General features: G+C 42.1%; 1 protein-coding gene across 1 annotated transcript in view; it reads left to right on the top strand.

The window, feature by feature from the left end:
• Positions 1-401: 401 nt before the first annotated feature.
• GNA13 (G protein subunit alpha 13) overlaps positions 402-24,084 on the top strand; it is a 47,536-nt gene continuing 23,853 nt past the window's right edge. Inside the window, exons 1-2 of the mRNA XM_002827733.6 lie at positions 402-902; positions 3,480-3,706. Coding sequence (XP_002827779.1) covers positions 620-902; positions 3,480-3,706 — 510 coding nt within the window. The 5' untranslated portion in view covers positions 402-619. The remainder of the gene's footprint in view (positions 903-3,479; positions 3,707-24,084) is intronic.

Raw genomic sequence — 24,084 nt, 5'->3', positions numbered from 1 at the left:
AACTTTGGAGTCAGTGGCCTCGAAATGGGTCGGGTGGGCGGTGACAGCGGGCAGCGGGCGCGCAACGCGGGAGAAAGGGTGGCTAAGTGGGAGCCCAAAGAACCGCGTCCGGGACCTGGTCTCCGGCCTCCTGGCCTCGGGGAAGGAGCCCTTCTGCCCACAAGTGGGCTCAGGCCATGAAAGGGAAACAGAAAGTCGGGCTCCCCACCCCGGCCCACGTGACCGCAGTTCCTCAGCCCTCCCCGCGCGCCCGGCCGCGGCTGCGGGCGCGGGCACCCGAGCGACACATCGAGCTCGTGACTAGCCGCCCAGGGCGGGAGGCGGGGAAGCGGTCGCGGCGTGCGCGCGCGCCTCCGGGAGGCAGCGGGAGCGCGCACGCTCCGGGGCCACCGCCCCTCCCGGGCCGGGCCCGCCCTCCTTCCCTCCCTCCCCCGCTGCCCTGGCCCGCCCTGCCCGGCCCGCCCTGCGAGTCAGTTCGCTGGTTCCCTCCCTCCCTGGGCGCGCTCGGGCCACCGCCGCGCTCCCCGCCCTAGAGCCGCGGTGCCGGAGCCGCCCGCCGCCGGAGGAGGAGGTGGAGGGAGCCGGAGGGGCCCGCCGAAGCGGCGGCGGCGGCGGCAAGATGGCGGACTTCCTGCCGTCGCGGTCCGTGCTGTCCGTGTGCTTCCCCGGCTGCCTGCTGACGAGTGGCGAGGCCGAGCAGCAGCGCAAGTCCAAGGAGATCGACAAATGCCTGTCTCGGGAAAAGACCTATGTGAAGCGGCTGGTGAAGATCCTGCTGCTGGGCGCGGGCGAGAGCGGCAAGTCCACCTTCCTGAAGCAGATGCGGATCATCCACGGGCAGGACTTCGACCAGCGCGCGCGCGAGGAGTTCCGCCCCACCATTTACAGCAACGTGATCAAAGGTGCCGGGCCGGGAATGGGGGCCGGGGGTTAAGGGCCGGGGGGCTGGGGCGGCGGCGGGCGCGGGGCCGGGCACCGCCCTCGTCCGCTCTGTCGCTGGCGGAGGAACGGGCCCGGCGGGCTGGCGGGAAGGGGGCGCGCCCCGGGAACCGGCCCTGCCCGCCCGGGGTGCCCTCGCCCCCCAGGCGAGAGGATGCTCGGGGTAGCCCTGCTCTCCCCCTTGTCTCCCCGGTGGGCGTCACGGCCATTCCCCCACCCCCCACCGCGTCCTGGTCTCTCCCCCTGCGAGAGGGAAGTGGGGCGAGCGGGGTGCTGCCTCGGGGTGTGGGGAGACCTCTCCTGTCCTCCCCGCTGCGGATGAGGCAGGAAGACCAACAGCAGCCCTAGCCCCTTCACCCCCATCCCCTGCTCGGGCGATGTGGACCGAACCTCGCTACGCTGGCTGGGTGACCCGAGTCACATGGGGTCGCATGCGCTCCCAACTGCCTGCTTCCTTGGCCGTCTCCTAAGCAAGCGAGTTCTGGAACCGTCGCAATAAGGGAACTTTTTGCCCGAGACTTCTTGTCAAGGGCGTAGGGTGACAGCCTCCTTTTGGACGAGAATATGAAACTTGAGAGAGTGTCAGGTTGACTGTACTGGAATCAGGAGAGAGTGGACCCATACAGTTAGTCTGAAAAAGTAGCATCTGTGCTTTTTCGCCCCAGTGTCACGGTCAGGTAGGATGTTTACGTGTAATTTCTGTGCAACATGTTCCACTCTCCTTTTCGCTAAGTAACTGGGGGCTGGCGGGAAGGGAGTACCACTACTTCTATTTAGATGAAATGTAGTAGTAAGAAGACTGGCCTAAAAGTCATGTGGATCCTGTACAGATGGAGACAATGAATGAGTGTTGAGTTAGATAATTGGCTCTGCTCTTTATTGACAGTAGTTTTAAAATTAAACTTTGTTCTTAAGTGAAAAATAAACAAGTTGTTTATTTCTGGGCATTCAAAGAAATCGAAAAGATGGTTTTTATTTTGTCATTTGAAAGATAATTAACACTCATGTTTCTGCGTGTCAAGTATGTTCTGTAGAAAAGGCATTTTGGCAATATTTAGGTGCAGCGCCTGGTAACTCAGGTGCATGTGGATTTTATTTTATCTGGGGAGCAGTTTAGGAGTTTGCTACAGATTGCAGGTCTTTTTAAGTGGGATTTTTGTTCAAGAAGTACATAAGGGACTTCTGCATGTCACCCCACCTCCCCCCAACCGCCTCCCGAGCTTCCAGCGTTTGGGTAAAGGAAAACTGCCTGAAGAGCCAGGCATTGTGGAGTAATGAATTAGAATCGTTAGACCACAGCCAGCTCTAGCCCTAGTACCTCTGCAGTTAAACTGTAAAGAACAGTTGTATTTATCCTGCTGTAATGTTTAGCTCAAAACTAATTACGGTCTCTTTCAAGGCTGCAGACTCTGCCTTGACAGTCCTTAATTGAAGGTACCTTTGTAACCTGATGCAGCTGAACTTAAGGAATTATGTTAATGAATAGCATCAACATTTTAACTGATTGTGAGCCTGGTAAACACCTCGTTCTTAATGTACACTGAGTTGTAAGTGTGATCTATGTTGAGCATTGATTATGAGATGATGTAAGTCATTAGGAATCTAGTTTTTTCAAGTTGACATGAAATTTGACAGTAGAACAGTTTTTCAGGCTGGGCGTGGTGGCTTACTCCTGCAATCCCAGCACTTTGGGAGGCCAAAGTGGGAGGATGGCTTGAGCCCAGGAGTTCCAGACCAGCTGGGCCACATAGCCAGACCTCGTCTCTATTTTAAAAAAAACAAAAAAACGAAAACAAAAAAACTCCAGTTTTTCAGTTATTCAAACAAATGACTTCCTAATAGCCAAGTGACTGTTCAGATTGATCAAACGTAATAAAAGTAATAGATCAGTGATAGGAAAAATGAGTTTCAACTAACCTCTGTGAGCTGGAGTCCGATTTTGTATTATTTTGCAGTTTATCTTCCTCCCTTTTAGGGAAATTGAAGGCCATCCTGGGACTTAAACTGGATTGAAACTTTGGCTGGAAGAAGTTTTTAAATTTTCAGTGTGTTCTAGAAGACTCAATGTTGGGTTAGGGTGCCGAAGGAACAAACAGAACATGGAGCTATAGTAGTTGGTTCTTAGTGTTTCATAAATGAACATCTTTTAGGCTCATAAAACCTTCGTTGTGTCTGTTTTCTTCTGAGCTTGGACATTGGTCTGTGCAGCATAAGTTCTTTTTCTTTCTTGAGTTAGGTTCTTTTTTGACTACCTTCTACCCTAGAAGTTATTTTATAAATTGGAACATGTTAAAAATCCTTCAGAAAGGGAATCGTGCTATTAGTATTTGCTTTTCAAGGCTCTAATTTTAAGACAGTGAGCAACTGTTATTTTTTTTAACCTCTGAGAAGTTACATTTGTTTTTGATGTTGGTCTTCATTTTTGAAGAAGGTTTGTCTAAGTTAATTCAGAAGTATAAGGAAATAATACTGGAATAAAAACTTATGATAATATGTAATGATTCCTCTCCATACATTTTTTTTCTTCTTTTTAAACAAAGGTATGAGGGTGCTGGTTGATGCTCGAGAGAAGCTTCATATTCCCTGGGGAGAAAACTCAAACCAGCAACATGGAGATAAGATGATGTCATTTGATACCCGGGCCCCCATGGCAGCCCAAGGAATGGTGGAAACAAGGGTTTTCTTACAATATCTTCCTGCTATAAGAGCATTATGGGCAGACAGCGGCATACAGAATGCCTATGACCGGCGTCGAGAATTTCAACTGGTAAGAGATTTGCTCTTTTAAAACGTGTGGTTTTATTTTAATGATGTTTAGTAGTACAGGTTGCACATCCCTAATGCAAAAATTCGAGATGCTCCCAAATCTAAAAGTATTTGAAATGGAGGAACAGACTGAAAGACTAAGGCACAGACCTAATGTGTCCTGGTCTGTAATGACTACGTGTAAAAATAGTGTATAAAATTACCTTTAGGCTACATGTCTTAAGGTATATATGAAACATAAATGAATTTCTAGTTTAGACTTGAGTCCCATTCCCAGCATATCTTGTATATGCAGATATTTCAAAAATCTGAAAAAATTCAAAATCCAAAACACTTCTGGTCCCAGGCATTTGGATAAGGGATACTCAACCTGTATCTGATTTTAGCACACTTTTTTCACTGACTTCCATAATATAATGTATCTATCCAAAATTGTAGCCTCAGAAATTTGTTTTTTTGTTTTTTGGGGGTTTATTTTGAGACGGAGTCTCTGTTGCCCAGGCTGGAGTGCAGTAGTGTGATCTTGGCCCACTGCAACCTCTGCCCCCAGGGTTCAAGCAACTCTCGTGCGTCAGCCTCCTGTGTAGCTGGGTCTATAGGCGTGTGCCACCACACCTGGCTAAATTTTTGTCTTTTTAGTAGAGGCAGTTTCACCGTGTTGGCCAGGCTGATCTCGAACTCCTGACCTCAGGTGATCTGCCCACTTTGACCTCCCAAATTGCTGGCATTGCGCCAGGCATTTTTCCCCTTTTTTCTTAAACAAGACTACCCATAAAATACTTTGTAGCTGTTACACAGCATTGAAGACAGGTTTGGAATAAAAGTATCCAATCCAGGTTAAAAATATAGAATACAGTTGAAACAGATTTTTAATCAAGTGTTTTGTAATTTAACTGTGAATGCTGTGATTGGGTTTTATTTGCCAAAGACCAGGAAGATTCCAGCAGTGATAGAAATCTAGACTGTATGTAATTTGGAGGTAGTTCAGATCTGAAGTGTTTTACTCTAATATGATTAAAATGAAGTGACAGTTAAAAGTAAAACTGCTGGCTGGGCACGGTGGCTCATGCCTGTAATCCCAGCACTTTGGGAGTCTGAGGCGGGTGGATCACCTGATGTCGGAAGTTCGAGACCAGCCTGGCCAACATGGTGAAACACCGTCTCTTCTAAAAATACAAAAATTAGCCAGGTGTGGTGGCAGGCACCTGTAATCCTGGCTACTCAGGAGGCTGAAGCAGGAGACTCGCTTGAACCCAGGAAGCAGAGGTTGCAGTAAGCCAAGTTTGCGCCACTGCACTCCAGCCTGGGCAACAAGAGCAGAACTCCATCTCCAAAAAAATAAATAAATAAATAAGCTGCTTAGGAAGTTGTTTGATGATGTCACCAACATTAATACACATTAATGGGTGTGGCTGCAAAGTGATGTACAACCAGCAGTCCTTGCTGTTATTATTTATACTTAGAAGCAGTCTTGCCTTTTAAAAGTTCTAGGAACGTGTTCACGATAGCTTTTTATAAAACTGACACCTTAATTTTGACTGTATTTGAATTACGGCTTTTATGTCTGTCATTCAACTAGCATTTGATTATTTACCGTCTTGTTCTCTTCTATCATGTTTGTATCTTGTCTTTTCAAGTAATGTGTTTATTTCTGAAAGGCAGGGACTGTCTCACATTATTGTTAAAATTGAGTAGCTGCCAGTATTGCATGTTGAAAATGATGAATTTAACTTGACAAATGACCTCCATCCAATTCCCAGATTTCTGGTTAGTTTTGTCCTTTGATCAATGTTTATTACTTTATTTTTGTAGACTTGCTTGCATGAGTTCTTCCATATACCCCTTTCCATCGCCTATCACTCTACCTCCTGTTATTTGTTTTTTGGTGTTTTTTTGAGAGAGAGTTTTGCTCTTGTTGCCCAGGCTGGAGTGCAATGGCACGATCTTGGCTCACCTCCACCTCCCGGGTTCAGGCGATTCTCCTGCCTCAGCTTCCCGAGTAGCTGAGATTACAGGCATGCGCCACCACACCTAGCTAATTTTGTATTTTTAGTAGAGACAGTGTTTCTCCATGTTGGTCAAGCTGGTCTCTAACTCCTGACCTCAGGTGATGCGCTTGCCTCGCCCTCCCAAAGTGCTGGGATTATAGGCATGTGCCACTGCGCCTGGCCATCTACCTCCTGTTTTTAAGTGCTGCTTATTCTCCTTTCTTCTTAGTTCATTTTCTCAACAAACCACACACTTTCAACTCAATTTTCTCAGGCTCTATTCATCCTTCCAGGTCAGAGAAGAAACATTCATCTGTAATAAGCATACAGTGCATATGGATTAAATGAATAAATGAAGAACTGCATACCTGAAAGTTCTCTGTGGGGAAGTTCCGTATTTGCCCTAAGTCCATTTAATTAAAGTTGGGTTTCATGGACAGTTTTTTAATTTGGAAGCTTACGTCTAACTGTCTCACATCAGGACTGTCATGTCCTCATTGTTGAGAAAGCATCCCTAAGTATATCTTTGTGATTAAGAACGAATAGGTAAAACCACTCAGGATGAGGACCTGCTTTTTGTTGACTTGAGCCAGTTGATCCTTAAGGAGCAAAGAAGTCCTCAAAGATGAGGAGAGATAAGTTCCAGAAATACTTTTTTCCATGATGAAAAGTAGAGACAAGACAAGAGGAACAGAGCAAGACCTAATTTTAAACTTCTGGAGGACAGAGACTCTTTTTTCCTGAGTCTACGCTCAGCATTGTTTTTTGGTTTTTTGTTTTTTGTTTTTTAAGAGACGAGGTCTCACTGTTGCCCAGGCTGGAGTGCACTGTTGTGATCATAGCTCACTGTAGACTCAACTCCTGGGCTCAAGTGATTCTCCAGCTTCAGTCTCCCAAGTAGCTAGGACTACAGGTGTGTGCCGTCACACCCAGCTAATTTTAAAAAAAATTTTTGTAGAGACGGGGTCTTGCTATGTGGCCAGTGCTGGTCCTGGACTCCTGACCTCAAGCAGTCCTCCTGCCTTGGCTTCCCAAAATGTTGAGATTACAGGCATGAGCCACTGTGCGTGGCTTCAGCATTGTTAATAGCACCTGACACATATAGATGCTCCATTATTATGTTGACTTAATGACTCTTAAACTCTTGGATGTGCTGTGGTGCTTGGCATAGTGTCAGGCACTGAGAAGGCACTTGGCTTACTTAAAATTTTCCTCAAAGTCATCATCAATTCCATCTACTCATCTACATGCAGCAGCTCCCCAAGTTCTGATTTTTCTACCTCTGTAACATCTCTTGCATTCATTGCCTCCTTTCCTCTATTTTGTGTCCTGCTACCTCTTGCTTGGACTCCAAGGCAGTCTTGTTCAAACACAGCATTGGTTTGCTCAGAAAGCTTTGGTGGCTCACCATTGTCTTCAGAACAGAGTTCAGCTTCTTTGTGGGAGTCAAGACTCTAGCTAGCTTACTTGTGATTCCAGCAATATATTTCATTACGCCACTGGACATACTCTGTAATCTCTTGATTCCCACATACCCCAATTTTTTGCTTTTATAGCTCTCGTCATGCGTAGTCCCTCTGCCAGAATTATTCTTTACCCTATCTGTTACTTGGTCTTACCCTTCACTTAATGCAGTGATAATCACACTAAATGTGGCCCATGGACCCCATGGACTGGAATGCTTGTTAAAACAAACAAGTAGATGCTCAGACTTCATACCTGAGGATCTGATTCTGGATTCTGGGATGGGACCCAGTGATCTGTGTTTTTAGCAAATAGCCATAGGTGATTTGGATGAATTTGCTCCGTGCCCCCTCCCTTTCCCCAGGAATAGTGCCTTAGGGGCTATGTCTCTTTATTTGAAGCATCTCCAGTCTTCTTGGCTAGAATGGAGATCTCTGTGTCCTTTGCTTTCCCTAGCATGCTTACTTCTCTCACTCTTCACAGTACCCATTATGTGTGTTAGAGTCACAGCTTTCATGTGTGGCTATCAGTCATGTAGAAGTCCTTTGGTATCCCTAGTTTGTCTTTTTCTCTCCCACTAGCATAGTGCCTGACACTTATTTCCTCGTTTTTCAGACATTCTTAATTACAAAGATCTTCTAAAAAAATAAAATATCTGCAATCCCGGCTCTTTGGGAGGCTGAGGCAGGCAGATCACTTGAGGTCAGGAGTTGGAAACCAGCCTGGCTGACATGGTGAAACCCCATCTCTACCAAAAACAAAAACCAAAAACAAAAACAAAAATTAGCCAGGCAGGGTGGTATGTACCTGTAGTGCTAGCTACTCAGGAGACTGAGGCACAAGAATCGCTTGAACTCAGGAGGTGGAGGTTGCAGTGAGTGGAGATCATGCCACTGCACTCCAGCTTGAACGTCAGAGTGAGACCCTGTCTCAAAAAAATAAAAATTAAAAAATATATAATATAATTTAATTCTACATTAAGTTCCTTCTGGGAAATATGGATTATTTCTATAATAGTTTCCTAATTTTCTAGGAAGTGGAAAGTTCTAGTGTAATTATAATTTTTATTTGGGGGGGATTGAATGTGTTTTTGTTATGTTTAGCAACATGTCTTTGAATTTTGGATAGGAAAGGTAAACATCAGAAGAAATAGGAGAGGTTAGCAGATAAAGTAACTAATTAAAATTAACCTTTTCGTTTCAACTAATGATTTGATTATTAAACTTATTAATGCAAATTAAAAACTGACAGGTTTTAAGGCTCTACATGACTTAACATTTTGCCTAAGATGAACAACTGCCCTATAATCAATTTTCAGGACAAGGGATAGGGTGTTGATAACACAGCTTAGGTTTTTAGCAGACTACTCATTTGTTAGTAATAACTTTGGGTGTAAACATGAATGTTTTTCTTTCTAAGTTCCCAAAGGCAAACATTTCCTTTTTTGGTTAGTTCCATTATGGGTCAGCTAAATAGCTTACTGTGGAAAAGAAAAATATAAGATTCACATTCTTTATAACTTAAGGTACCTTTCTAGTTATTATAAATTAGCACATTGAGGATAATGTATTGTAAGAAGTGGCCTGTTTTAGTACTGAATTAAATATTTGAAATACTCTACTCTGGCTGTACATTCAGCATAGCCTGCCACTGCACTTTTGAGTTACCCTGTCTTTAGAAAACCTTCTTATGTGACAATAGCTAGATAATTTGGTAACTCAGATGAATAAAGAGATGAGAGTCAGGGGTTGGCTGGATGATACAATTGGAGATATGGATGAAAACTGACAAAATGGCTAGGAGTCATTTCCAACTTTTTTTTTGTTTAATTTATATTCACTTATTGAGAAATATAAGCAACACTGGTTACGTAGGACAGGACAGTGTGTGTGACAGTGGGAGGAACATCCCACAGCTTCCTACTTTCTGTAAACAATTTAACATTGTCAGCATTAATACAACTTCCTGTAATGGCCAGTCTGTCTTTGCAATTCCTGAAACCAAACTGTTTTTGCTAATCATGGTACCTTCAGTTAGACTTAATTCTTTTCTTTTTATGCTTGAGGTTATTCCTCTTGAAGCCGATAAGATAGTGTATTCATTAACACAGAGATTTACTCCCTCAATCTGTGTAACAAAGTAACCATTTAGCTCCATGATTGGCCTGTAAAAAGGGGAGGTCCAACTAAGTATTCTAGAAACTTCAGTTTCAGCTACTTTTTTTTTTAAATTTATTTGCACTGCAGCATGTATTTGAAATATAATACAATCAAGAGTCATTTGAAGCTCCTGTAGTCCCAGCTTCTGGGGAGACAGGAGGATTGCTTGAGCTCAAGAGTTCAAGTCCAATGTGAGTAACATAGTGAAGACAGCCCCCTCCCTCTTAAAAAAAAAAAAAAAAAAGAATCAGGGTCATTTATTTATTAATTAATGCTAATTTGGATTTGCTTTAAATAGTAAAGAATTGCTACTTTCAGTTGTGAAATACTATGTTTCTTTTGGATGATTGGTCCATTTTCTCTATAAGTATAGTCAAGCAAGGACTTTGAGTTGCTAAAAACCTATTGGGTATCTTTTGATTCTAGGATTAGTGTTAAATATTTCATCCCATATAAAATAAAGATTATATATAACATTAGAGATAGTAGAGGTTTTTATCTTAATTAATATTTTTTAGAAACAGAGTCTCACTCTGTTACACAGGCTGGAGTGCAGTGGTGTGATCATAGTTCACTGTAACCTTGGGACTCCTGGGCTCAAGTGATCCTCCTGCTTCAGCCTCCTAAAGTGCTGGGATTACAGTAGTGAGCCACCTCACCCAGCCAGAGATAGTAGAGATTTTAAAGTTGAGTTTAATTTCCTTTTGATGAAATTGATCAGATGTCAGAGTGGTTACATTTTATCCAAATCTTGTAAACCCAGAGCTTTATGTTTATTTACGTTAAAAACGAGGTTTTTTTTTCTTTTTAATTAATTTCTTTTTTTAAATTTCCTTCAGTTCCTTTAAGTTTACACTTATAGTTTTAATACAGCTTTGTGAGGTGTGTGTGCATGCACACGTAGGTGGTATCACTTAATATATTCTATTATGTTGAAATGTTCATGTTTGCATTTTTTTGGGTGAAAACTTGACTGGCTGTAGGATGTCTGGGTTCTTGGTGCTAAAGTGGAATTGGAAAATACTGTGCTGCTTTCTGTATTACCTTTTATTGCTAAACAAAGCTAGGGGCACAATAATTTATGATTCTCTGAAAATGTTTGTTAAACAACTAAGAGATGGAACAAGTAAATAGTTTTGTTATGAAAAGTAGACTTTAGTTTCAGAACTCTTTACCTAGAGTGTGGACCTAACCCAGGAAAAAGGTTTGTGAGCTTACTTTAAAGAAAAGCATAATAGCCAAAGGACTCCTTGGATTGAATGTTCCCTGCTCATCTTTCACAGATATGCGCAGCCAACCAAGTTGGGGTATCCAGTCCTATTAGCCCAAAACAGGTGCCAGTTTCTTTCTTCAGAAAATTAATTCAGGCTGAGGAATGCTTGAGGCCAAGAATTCCAGAACGGCCTGGCCAACATAGCAAGATCCTATCTCTACAAATAATTTTAAAAATTAGCCAAGCGCAGTGGCACGTGCCTGTAGTCCCACCTACTTGGGAGGCTGAGAGAAGGAGATCGCTTGAGCCCAGGAGTTTGAGGTTGCAGTGAGCTATGATAGCACCATTGCACTCCAGCCTGGCCAACAGAGTGAGATCCTGTCTCAAAAATAAATAAAAATAAAATTAATTCATAGTACTGATAGTTATAATAATTGTTTAATTATAATAATTATTTAATACCTTATGTTTTATAACAACATTTGCTTGGCACTTTTCAAATCCCTATCACATTCATGATCATATAGTGCTATATTTAAAAAGGAGAAAGAATCCTGAAGTGTCAGGTCCCCAAAAAAGCAAAACAAGATATACTGTTATCTGCATTTCACAGATTAAAAAATGGAGACTCAGAAAGATTCCTTGAGATGCTTCAGTTCACAGGCCTAGTAAATAATAATAGAATAGACACCGCAGTCCCAATCTGCTGACTCCTAGTCCAAGCTCTGGCCACCAAACCATTTTACTAGCACTCAAACATGGCATCTGTGGAGCATTCTTCTTGTCTTTCATTCCCAACTTCTGACCACCACCCATACATACAAATAATAAACACTCCCCTGTTAAGTTTTAGCACATTATTTTAAGTGCATGTAGGGTTTTATTTAAGAATGTTTGGTGTTACACTGATAGTCACATAGTTATTTTTATATCCTGAACTTTCCTAATATCCTTGTACCATTTCTTCTTTCTTTATTATAGTAACGATATAAGTAATCTTAAGCAATGTTTAATAGTAAATTTACTAACTTTGAATGGTACATTTTATCCTAATCACTATTCAGCTTGGTAAAGGTTCAGTTTGAATCTTTACCCCCTTGAAAACTAACTACTAGTGATTCTCAACTGATGTTTCATCAGTGGACACAGTTTGGTTTGGTTTTTTTTGTTTTTGTTTTTGTTTTTGTTTTGAGATAGAGTCTTGATCTGTTGCCCAGGCTGGAGGGCATGATCCCAGCTCATTGCATCTTCCACTTCCCAGGTTCAAGCCCTGACCCAGCCTCCCAAGTAATTGGGACTACAAGCATGCACCACCATACCCAGCTAATTTTTGTATTTTTAGTAGAGATGGGGTTTCACCATGTTGGCCAGGCTGGTCTCAAACTCCTGACCGCAGGTAATCTGCATGTCTTAGCCTCCCAAAGTGCTGGGATGACAGGTGTGAGCCGCTGTGCCTGGCTGAACACAGTTTTTAATGTATTCTGAAAAATAGAAGTTTAATGGCAACCAGTTAGCTGAAAGAGATTGCCAACATTATTCTAGGACAGTGCCATCTTTATTGCCTGTCTTGTATGTAATTTGTCAGATTTGCTTTTGTTTTAGAGAAGGAGACACCAGAATACTTTTTTTTCTTTTTCTTTTTTTTTTGAGATGGAGTCACTTTGTTGCCCACGCTGGAGTGCAGTGGCGTGATCTTGGTTCACTGAAACCTCCACCTCCCAGGCTCAAGCAATTCTCCTGCCTCAGCCTCCCGAGTACCTGGGATTACAGGTATGGGCCACCATGCCTGGCTAATTTTTGTATTTTTAGTGGAGACAGGATTTCACCATGTTGGCCGGGCTGGTCTTGAACTCCTGACCTCAAGTGATCTGTCTGCCTTAGCCTCCCAAAATGTTGGGATTACAGGCGTGAGCGCGGCCTGTTGTTAACTTTTTATGAACTCCTTTGAAATGCTTCTCGTGTAATCATGTCACAGTTTTCATACTGCCTCTGAGCACTCAAGATTGCAATTTCTCACGAAGTTTTTTCTTTTGTTTGTTTGTTTTTTTTTTTTTCCTGTTTTTTAAGAGATGGGGTTTTGCTGGGTTGCCCAGGCTGGTCTTGAATTCCTGGGTTCGATTAATTCTCCCACCTCAGCCTCCCAAAGTGCTGGGACTACAGGCGTGAGCCACCACCGTGCCTGGCTTGTCACAAATTTTTGTTCCAGTTAAAAGTGACCTAATTTTTTTTTAAGTGTGTATTTCTGGAAATTAGAAGTGATTTTTATTTCCCTGCTTGAAAGTATTTCGTTTTTCCCTAGCTATATACTATTCACCTTTGTCTATATTGTGAACCTGTCTTGTTTACAAGATGCCTTTTATTCAAAAGAACTTGTTATAGCCACATTAGTAGAGCAGTATTAGAATGAGCTGATATGGATCAAGAAAATAGTTTTGTTTTGAGAACTGAACTTCAGTGCACTTGGCCAAAGTACCGATCTGTTGCATTGATGGTAGCTATTTATCTTAATCTTCCAAATGTAATCACTCTTCCTTTGGCAAAATGAACTGAAAGTATTTTTTCTTTTTTTTACTTTTTGAGACAGGGTCTTGCTCTGTTCCCCAGGCCGGTGTGCAGTGGCACAGTCATGGCTTACTGTATGTAGCCTTGACCTCCCCAGCTCAAGCAATCTTCCCACCTCAGTCTCCCAAGTAGCTGAGATTACTGGCTCATACTACCACACCCGGCTAGTTTTTTTGTTATTTTCTGAAATGAGGTCTCACTGTGTTGACCAGGGTGGCCTTGAACTCCTGGCCTCAAATGATTCTCCCATCTTGGCCTCCTACAGTGCTGGGATTTCAGGTGTGAGCCACTGTGCCCAGCCTCGAAAGGATTTTTAAATCCATGCAGTGGGTAAACTTTTTCATCACCATCTACTCTGCAGTAGATCCAGAATACTTTAGTGGAACTCTTTGTTGATTTTTGTTTGTTTGTTTTGTTCTTGTTTTCATTTTTTATCAATCCTGGCCTACAGATATTTTTGTTTTTTAATCTAAATAGTAAAATCTGTGTGCTTGGTTGTGCTGTGACTTTTTAAAAGCTTTTATCTTCCATACAAATTAAAATAAACCACATTCAGTCCAAGTGCAGTGGCTCACACCTGTAATCTCAGCACTTTGGAAGGCTGAGGTGAGCAGATTGCTTGAGTCCAGGAGTTTGAGACCAGCCTGGGCAACATGCTAAAACCCTGCCTCTACAAAATACACAAAAATTAGTCTAGCATGGTGGTGCACACCTGTGGTCCCAGCTACTTGGGGGTCTGAAACAAGAGGACTGCTTGAGCCTGGGAGGCAGAGTTGCAGTGACCTGAGATTGCACCACTGCACTCCAGCCTGAGAGACAGAGCAAGACCTTGTCTAAAAAAAAAAAAAATTAATAAACATGTTCAAACTTAATGATTTTATATATTGCAAAACATTTTTACATTTGGTTTCATGTGATGGCCTTAAGATTGGATTTGGTTTTGTGCCATGCTGTGGGATAAAGTGGAGTAAGGCAGCAGCCAGAGTTCCTCTTCCGGCTGCCACTCGCTGTGTGAGCTCAGGCAAGTCCTTCAGCCTCTGAATTTCTAATTCTGCAACTGTAAAATGAGGATGATCTATTATTAGGGACCTACTATTATTATTGTGACGAGGACATGAGATAACCCATGTAAAGCCCCACAGTACCCGAACTTGTATTAACCATATTATTAATATTAGTTATTAGTATTCCTAATGGGCTTTATGCACCTAAGTAGCTGTGTAGAAAAATAAAGCACTATAAACTTTGATTTACTCTCTAAACCTGATTACCAACATAAAAAATTCTGAATAATGTAGAATATATTACTTGTGTTTTCTTATCAGACTGTATGTTGTCTCTAGGACCACATGTTGAAGAGAGATTTGAGGTTTTCCTTGTTACATTAGTTCTTTTTTTTTGAGATGGAGTCTCGCTCTGTTGCCCAGGCTGGAATGCGGTGGCGCACTCTTGGCTCACTGTAGCCTCCCTCTCCCGGGTTCAAGTGATTCTCCTGCCTTGGCCTCCCAAGTAGCTGGGACTACAGGCCCACACCACCATGCCCGGCTAATTTTTGTATTTTTGGTAGAGATGGGGTTTCACCATGTTGGCCATGCTGGTCTGGAACTCCTGACCTCAATTGATCTGCCCACCTCAGCCTCCCAAAGTGTTGGGATTATAGACTTGAGCCACCATGCCCAGCCACCTTGTTACATTAGTTCTTGTTACCTAGTGATACCGCTTTGCTTGATTTTCAGATCAAAAACTTATGATGTGGTTCTTCTTTTTTTTTTTTTTTTGAGACAGAGTTTCGCTCTTGTTACCCAGGCTGGAGTACAATGGCATGATCTCAGCTCACGGCAACCTCTGCCTCCCAGGTTCAAGCAATTCTCCTGCCTCAGGCTCCCAAGTAGCTGGGATTACATGCATGCGCCACTATGCCTGGCTAATTTTGTATTTTTAGTAGAGACAAGGTTTCTCCATTTTGGTCAGGCTGGGCTTGAACTCCTGACCTCAGGTGACCCACCCGCCTTGGCCTCCCTAAGTGCGGGGATTACAGGCGTGAGCCACTGCGGCTGGCTGGTTCATTTTTTCACAGTACCTTTTTAAACAAGTGAAAACATTTTACAAACAATGGGTCTGTATTTTTATGGCTAGTCCTTGTGTGTCTTTGTAAATGGAAAAACATACAACTCTAAAGAATCAAATGTCATTTGAAAATAATAGAGTGTTATATAGATGGTTGGTGAAACTAACCAGTATTGATCCTTCTCATCACGATGAGATTTGTAGCCAAAATTATTTGATTGTTTGGAGAATGTGTTCCTGAAATGCCTCAGATGTACCAGAGTGAGACAAGTCATTTATCTTCCTGCTGGAGGCATGGGGAGATAACCTCTGGCTCAGGTGCAGAGTGCTCACCACTCCCACTGAATATGCTGCTTTCATCCCCTCTTCCTTCACCTTTGTCTCTGAGGTGCTCCCCACACCCCTTCCACATGCACACACAGACATACTCCTTCCCTTTCTGTCATTTCTCTGCCCTGTGACTTGGCAGAGGCGTTGAGAGTACTTAGTTAAAGAGGGTGTTAGAGCTTCATTTCCAAGGTAAAAAAATTCATATGTTCACAAAACATTTTTTTTTTTTTTTTTAGATTCCATGTTTTTTGTGAGATCTTAAAACTTCTGACTATTTTGTATAAAAACCAACTAAAAAGTTAGTCTAGAGAATATACTTTTTCTCATGGAGCAAAATTAGCAAATTTCAAATTTGCTCCCCTCAAAGAAAGAAGTATTGATTTTAGCATTTAAAAACAAAACTCTTCTATACCACCTCCCTCTCCCCAAAAAACATAAAACAATGTCATTGGGTTATTTGAGCCAAGGCAGCTATATTTAGCTTGTAAATAGGCCATTTCTTTTCTCTTTAAACTCTTCTGGAAAGGTTAAAGAAAAAGAGCTGGAATAATGAATTGGGGTGAGAGACTTTCACTTTCCTTTTCTACATCTTGGTTACTGTTTTCTTAGTCTCTTTTTAAAAAATTGTTTTTCTGCTAAATAGGATGAATTGGCTCAGAAGTTATATAGAAAATTAGATATATCATCATGTGATTTTTATTTAAGCATCATGGTGTGAAATGTGGTTGTATCTTTTCATTGATATTAAATAAAAGCAACATTTATGGAAGCTACTAGCAATGAGCAGCTGCCCCAGAATTTCCATGTTGCTAGAGAGTTGCTCACAAGTTATTGCCTGGCCAACTCTGCTACAGTAAGCCTAACACATGAGAGAATGTACAGGAGTATACTTTAGACAGATAAAGTTGCTATTCAACTATAAGATGGTTTCTAAATTTTTAACAGGTTTTTAAAAACCTAAATTATTGGCTGGGCAGGGTGGCTCATGCCTGTAATCCCAGCACAAGGCGGGCAGATCACAAGGTCAGGAGAGCGAGACCATCCTGGCGAACATGGTGAAACCCGTCTCTACTAAAAATACAAAAATTAGCTGGGCGTGGTGGCGGGCACCTGTAATCCCAGCTACTTGGGAGGCTGAGGCTTGAACCAGGGAGTTGGAGGTTGCAGTGAAATGAGGTCATGCCACGGCACTCCAGCCTGGTGACAGAGCGAGACTCTGTCTCAAAAAAAAAAAAAAAACCTAAATAATACTGTATGTTCACAAAGTTGCAAATATCATTTATCCTAATTGCAAATTTTAAAAAGAAAATGTGATTTATCCAATTCAGTTAAAAATATTGTAATACAAATGATTTGCTATTTTTAACTGTTACCAGCTTGCCACATTTACTGTTAAACTATTTGCCACAGCTTCAAACATGGTAGGGACTTTAAACTGTTGCCATAAAGATAATATACATTTCAACTCTAGACTAGAACAAGGAGAATTATACTTGCTTCCATTTTTTCTTGACTTTTCCAATTATGGTATGTTATGATTAAATGTTGCAACCAATTTTAAAGTTGGTGTTACAGTTTAATAGTTAAGTAAGAGAACCAAGGTTCCCTTGTTATACAGTATTTTGCACAGTTGGCCTTACTGTATCTTTTTTTTGAAAAAGTATTTTATTAAGCTTCATTCTATAGAAATACTTTTCCTGGTAAGAATATGTTCATGTGATATTTGTATATGTAATTATATTTTATTCTATATAAAAAGTAACTAGCGAATGTAAAAAGTGATGAGAAGACAGGAAAGCCCTAGGTAGTAGATTACAGGAAATGTGTTATTCTGAAACAGGTCTGGTAACAGTTCACTGGTAGCTTTCAGCAGCCATGCAGTCACGTGTTACTGAACCTCTATTAATGAGTCAATTACCTTTTTGTGGGCTAGGTGTTTGCTAGTGAACCAAATGAAAGTAATCTCTGCGTTGATGTGAGATGCTAGTCAGAGTAACCTACATGAAATATGCAAACAAATATGTAATTACGCATGTGGTAAATGCTCTGAAGGAAGAGAAACAATGAAAGACCAAGAGGATGGTCTGAGGAGGCAACATTTAGGTTCAGATCCCATGGATGAGAAAGTCCTCCAGGAAAGGAGGGGGAAGAATGCTCTAGGCAGAATGAGCACCATGTGCAAAGTTGGAAAAAAACTTACTGCTGGTCAGAAAACGTGATCCAGGCCAGGATAGAGGAGTGAGTGAGGGAGAACTGAGGTGGAAGAGGCAGGCAGCAGCCTGTGACTGCCAGGCCTTGTAGTCCATGTTGAGAAGTTTGGGGTTTCTCCGACTGCCTTGGGAAGCCACCAAAGGATTTTAAGCAAGATCACTCAGGCTGCTGTGTGGAAGTTAGAGGGGAGTGAGGGAGAGCCTTTGCACCAGATACTGTTCTTCGTCCTAACCAGTTCCAGAATTTGGAGACTATTGCAGAGCAAGCAGCTTGTTGTCAGGTGGTGGCTGTAGAGATAAGAGAAGAAAATGGATTCAGGATATACTTTGTAGGGAAAATCATTGGGATCTGCTAGATTGGATGTGGGGTAGGGAAGAAAGGCATATATTAAGAGTGACTCAGGTTTCTGGCTTTATCACCTAGGTGGATATTGGTGCTATTTACTCAAATCACAGGATCATGGGAGAATGATATTTGAGGGGGCTGATTAAGAGTTTAGTTTGGGCATACAAACAGTCCCTGGTTTACTGTGGTTTGACTTCAGATTTTTTAACTTTACGGTGGTGTAAATGCAATACACATTTAGTAGAAACTGTACTTCAGGTACCCATACAGCCGTTATGTTTTTCACTTTCAGTATGGTATTCAGTAAACGTTGTGAGATATTCGACACTTTATTATAAAATAAGCTTTGTGCTAGATGATTTTGCCCACCTATCAACTGATGTAAGTGTTCCGAGCATGTTTAAGGGAGGTTAGGCTAAGCTGTGATGCTTGGTGGGTTAGATGTATTAAATGTATTTTTGGGCCGGGCACGGTGGCTCACAGCCTGTAATCCCAACACATTGGGAGGCCAAGGTGGGCGGATTGCTTGAACTCAAGAGCTCGAGACCAGCCTCGCCAACATGGTGAGAAACGCCCCCCGCAACCCCATCTCTACTAAAAATACAAAAAAATAGTTGGGTATGGTGGTGTATGCCTGTGGTCCCAGCTACTCAGAGCTGAGGTGGGAGGATCCCTTGAGCCCAGGAGGTTGAGGCTGCAGTGAGCCGTGATTATGCCTCTGTACTCAAGCCTGAGTGACAAAGCAAGACCCTGTCTCTAAAAATAAATGGTTTTTTTTTTTTTTTGAGATGGTGTCTCGCTCTGTCGCCCAGGCTAGAGTGCAGTGGCGCAATCTCGGCTCACTGCAACCTCCGCCTCCGAGCTTCAAGCGATTCTCCTACCTCAGCTTCCCAAGTAGCTGAGATTACAGGCACATGCCACCAGTCCTGGTGAATTTTTGTATTTTTAGTAGAGACAGGGTTTCACCATATTGGCCAGGCTGGTCTCGAACTCCTGACCTTGTGATCTGTCTGCCTCAGCCTCCCAAAGTGCTGGGATTACAGGCATGAGCCACTTCACCTGGCCATAAATGTGTTTTTGACTTAACGATATTTTCATCTTAAGTGATGGGTTTGTTGAGGCATAACCCTGTTGGAAGTCAACGAGCTTAAGTACTAGGTTGAGATCTCTGTGAGATATATGGGTGGAGATACCAGGTAGACAGTTTGATACATGAGTCTTGAATCCAGAACAGTTTGGGGCTAGAGATAGAAATTCAGGAGGTGTTTGTATCTAGGAGATATTTAATGTCTGTGAAATAATTACTTAATGTCTGTGAAATAATTACTGAGTATAATTTTTCTGATATGATTACTCAGGGAAAGGGTGTAAAAAGAAGAGATGAGGGCTCATGGTAGAGTCTTTTTCATTTTTGTAGGGGCCAGGTCTCTCTCCATGTTGCCTAGGCTGGTCTCGAACTCCTGGGTTCAAGCAATCTGCCTGTCTCAGCCTCCCAATGTGTTGGGATTACAGGTGTGAGCCACTGTGCTCAGTCTGACAGTAGAGTCTTGAGAAACCTCCACATCTTTTGAGAATGTTCAGAGGAGGAGATCCTAGCAGAAATGGCCAGAAAGGTAGAAGAAATATAGGCACATGTCACGTCATGGAAGCCAGGAAAGTGTTTCAAGAAGAAAAAAGTGGTCAACGGTGTCCTGTGCCATTGAGAGGTCTAGGAAGAATGACATGTTCATTGATGTTGGCACAGGAAAGTTGGATATGCTGACTATGGCAGCAGGTGCCCTGGTGAGGGAGAGGCCAGCTTAGAAGGGCTTAAGAGGAGAGAGAGGCGAGAAGTGGAGAAGATTCAGTTGAAGTCAAGCTCACTGTTCTCTTTTCCCTTTTACAGTACATTCAACCCTCTGGCTTAGTAAGTTGTGGCTTTTCTGACATTTTTAAAGTTTGAGAGGACATTGTATTTATATTAACCAATTTATTTGAATTTCAGTCTCAGAAGTATTAAATATTAGTTCATAAGATTGTTAATCTGTTAGGTCAGGCAAATACAGGAGAGTTTTTCACTTTATTCTTGATTATTTTACTTATGATCATTTCCAATTTGTAATAACCTGATCAGTTATATACATTGCACTCATTCATTCTTCAGCAAACATGTACTGAATACCTGCCCCTAGTATGTTCTTGGCCCAGAGTAGGCCCTAGCAACCCAAGTGAACTGCCTGTCTGGTTGCCTTAATGGGGGCTCCCAATCTAGTGGGGAGCAAATGAAATGATCAGTGCGATCATTTACTGCACTAGCAGCTGTTCTGCCAAGAGTGTGCAGGATCACTCTTTATTAACCTAGAAAAGACCTAAGAGAGCATGTAGTTGAGTTCTGTTCATGTTGTAAGTAAAGCATACGGCCACAGAGGTGAAGGATACATAGAGGCTAAGGTCACAGCTAGTTTTATTTATTTATATATTTATTTATTTGGGACATAGTCTCACTCTTTCACCCAGGCTGGAGTGCAGTGGCACGATGTAGGCTCACTCCAACCTCTGTCCTGCAGATTCAAGCGATTCTTATGCCTCACCTTCCTGAGTAGCTGGGACTACAGGCATGCACCACAACACCCACCTAATTTTTGTAGTTTTAATAGAGACGGCGTTTTGCCATGTTGGCCAGGCTGGTCTCGAACTCCTGGCCTCAAGCAATCCATCCGCCTTGGTCTCCCAAAGTTCTGGGATTACAGGCGTGAGCCACCGTGCCTGGCCCAGCTAGTTTTAGTGACAGAGCCAAGATTCAGACTCCGGGTTGTAGGATTCCAAAGCCCGAGTCTGATACTCAACTGCCTTGCTTTATTGCTTCCTTAGTAACAAAATTGACCAAATCGGGACTTGGAAACAGGAGCTGGTAGTATACATTTTGAGCTAATTTTCACATTCATCAGCTTTTGAAAATATTTACAGGTTGGCCTGCTTTGCTGCCTGACTGGATGAAGGATAAGGATGGGAAAGTATTTAGTGCTCCTTATAGGCTGTGTGGAAATTTTCTGCTGGAGAGAGTTTGGTTGGGATAATGATTGAACTCTAAACTGGGAATAAAGTCATCTGGGTTTTCCTTTCACCTGTTTTGTGATCATAGGCGTAGAATTACCTTATTAATTAGTGTTGATTATTGTGTAATATTTGAGTTATAGGGTATTTTTTAGCACATCATCACAGCAGAATTTTCCACCTGGAGTGCATTCACGAGGACTTCGGGGTATTATGAAGCGCTCTTATAGGCGCCTCTGTTTAGATAGTGGAGGAATTGAAACTGTATTTGGGAAGTATGTCCTGTGTTGGAAAACAGCATATTCTTTTTTTCTTTTTAACAATTGAAGTCATTGCTTTTTGGGAATCTAAAAAAAAAAAAAATTTACAACGAAGGGTTCTAGTTCTGACAAAGCTAAATATTTCTTGATATGCTGATGGGATTATATATGATTGGCCCTTTTCAAAAAAGTATTTTAACCTTGAGGGATTTTTCAAGGCTCAGAACTCTTAAGTTTTCTGTTGTTATCATTACGTGAAAACTGAAGAGTAGGAAAGTGGTTTGTCTGCTCATGACTTTACAGGCTCCAGAACTTTAATTAGCTTGTTTTTTTTTAAGTTTAAAAATTTAAAACATACATGGTTCATTGTAAAATATCATCCAGTTAGCCACTATCCTACCATCTCAGGACATCTCCACTGACATTTTGGTGTATTTCCTTCCAGTATTTGAATACAATATTGGTTGTGGAGATAAGCTTGTTTGTACTTTCTGTACAACTTTATATCCTGTTCATTTAATGTTGCATCATGAGCATTTCCTGGAGGAGGTGATTTTCTCAGAGGAACAGCAAGGCATTTTTTAGAAATAGACGTGGATTTTTTATTTAAATGGAAAATTCTTCCCAGTATATATGTATTTTTATAGTCAAGAGAAGATAGTGGTGCTAAATGGTAACATGGAACAAATATGGGGTAAATATTACCATGTTGCTACCTGATCAGCAATATATATGATGTCAGAGCTGACCCATTTCTGCAGTGACCCTTTCTCACATTTAAAATTTGTACTTAATTTTGTTAAGTACCGTGGCTCACGCCTGTAATCCTAGCACTTTGGGAGGCCAAGGCGGGTGGATCACCTGAGGTCGGGAGTTCAAGACCAGCCTGACAAACATGGAGAAACTCCATCTCTACTAAAAATACAAAATTAGCCAGGCGTGGTGTTGCATGCCTGTAATCCCAGGTGCTCAGGAGGCTGAGGCAGGAGAATTGCTTGAACCAGGGAGGTGGAGGTTGCAGTGAGCTGAGACCGTGCCATTGCACTCCAGCCTGGGCAACAAGAGCAAAACTCCATCTCAAAAAAATAAAATAAAATAAATACTAAACATACGGCTAAAACTTTTTTCTCTGTTTCTCCACGATGAAGCATTTTAGTAAGGTCCTTTTTTTGTGACTTCTGTAGTAGGAGAATTACTAAACTGCATTGTAAATTTTGTGTTAACATTTGATAGGACTATGGAAGTACTCCTAGAACACTTGGATCATTAAGATTATTAGCCTTGGGCCAGGCACGGTGGCTCACACCTGTAATCTCAGCACTTTGGGAGGCCGAGGCGGGTGGATCACAAGGTCAGGAGATCGAGACCATCCTGGCTAACAAGGTGAAACCCCGTCTCTACTAAAAATACAAAAAATTAGCTGGGCATGGTGGCGGGTGTCTGTAGTCCCAGCTACTCGGAAGGCTGAGGCAGGAAAATGGCGTGAACCTGGGAGGCGGAGATTGCAGTGACCTGAGATAGCGCCACTGCACTCCAGCCTGGGCAACAGAGCGAGACTCCATCTCAAAAAAAAAAAAAAAAAAAAAAATTATTAGCCTTAAATTATTTTGGTGATAAGGCCAACACAAAAACTTGACATAAAGAAGAATTTATTAATTTGTGAGCAGCAACAAGAAAAAGGCAATTTCTAGAATAACGTAATAAGTTCTTTCCAAAAAAGCTCTTATTTCATGTGCAGTAGTTTATTTTTGTAGCTTATATGCTAGAAAACATTGAAATAACTTATCTAAATGAGATAAAGGTAGTATTCTACTTATGCTATTATAGACTGTCTTACATTGGTCTGGAAAGATACTTAATTTGAAAAAAATTTTCAAATATTGTGATGGTTTATGATGTAACTGACTAATTTTGGTTCTTTTGGAATTTCTTTCTTTTTTTTTTTTTTTTTTGAGACGGAGTCCTGCTCTGTTGCCCAGGCTGGAGTGTAGCAGGGTGATCTTGGCTCACTGCAACCTCCGCCTCCCGAGTTCAAGTCCTGCCTCAGCCTCTCAAGTAGCTGGGACTACAGGCGCCCCCCACCACGCCCAGCTAATTTTTGTAGTTTTAGTAGAGATGGGGTTTCACCATATTGGCCAGGCTGGTCTCAAACTCCTGACCTTGTGATCCGCCCACCTCGGCCTCCCAAAGTGTTGGGATCACAGGCGTGAGCCACGAAGCCCGGCCTCTTTTGGAAATTTTAACTGATGTACATAGAAATTGCTGGCAAGAAATTTGGAACTGTGTATTCACTTGGAGTCTGCTTAATTTTTATGTATCTACACAGCAAAGGAAAATGGCTTGTCGGCTATAAGTTTTGTTCCTCATGAACTAAACATTTTACTCCTCCTGAACTAAACAGAAAGGCATGACTGGTGGTACTTTGAGTATGCTGTAATTTTTTTTATTTTTTTTTTTAATTATTTTTTTTAAAGGCAGGGTCTCATTTTGTCACCCAGGCTGGAGTGCAGTGGTGCAATCATAGCTCACTATGGCCTTGCACATCTGGGCTCAGGCAATCCTTCTGCTTCAGCCTCGTAGTAGCTGGACTACAGGTCTACCACACACCCACACCCAGCTGATTTCTTCTTTTTTTTTAGAGATGGGGTCTTGCTCTGTTGCCCAGGCTGGTCTCGAACTCCTGGGCTCAAGCGATCCTCCCACCTTGGCCTCCCAAAGCATTGGGATTACAGGTGTAGCCAGTGTGT

Source organism: Pongo abelii, chromosome 19, assembly GCF_028885655.2.
Source record: "Pongo abelii isolate AG06213 chromosome 19, NHGRI_mPonAbe1-v2.0_pri, whole genome shotgun sequence".
In the NCBI taxonomy this organism is placed as follows: Eukaryota; Metazoa; Chordata; class Mammalia; order Primates; family Hominidae; genus Pongo; species Pongo abelii.
This window is presented reverse-complemented; position numbering and strand designations above follow the sequence as displayed.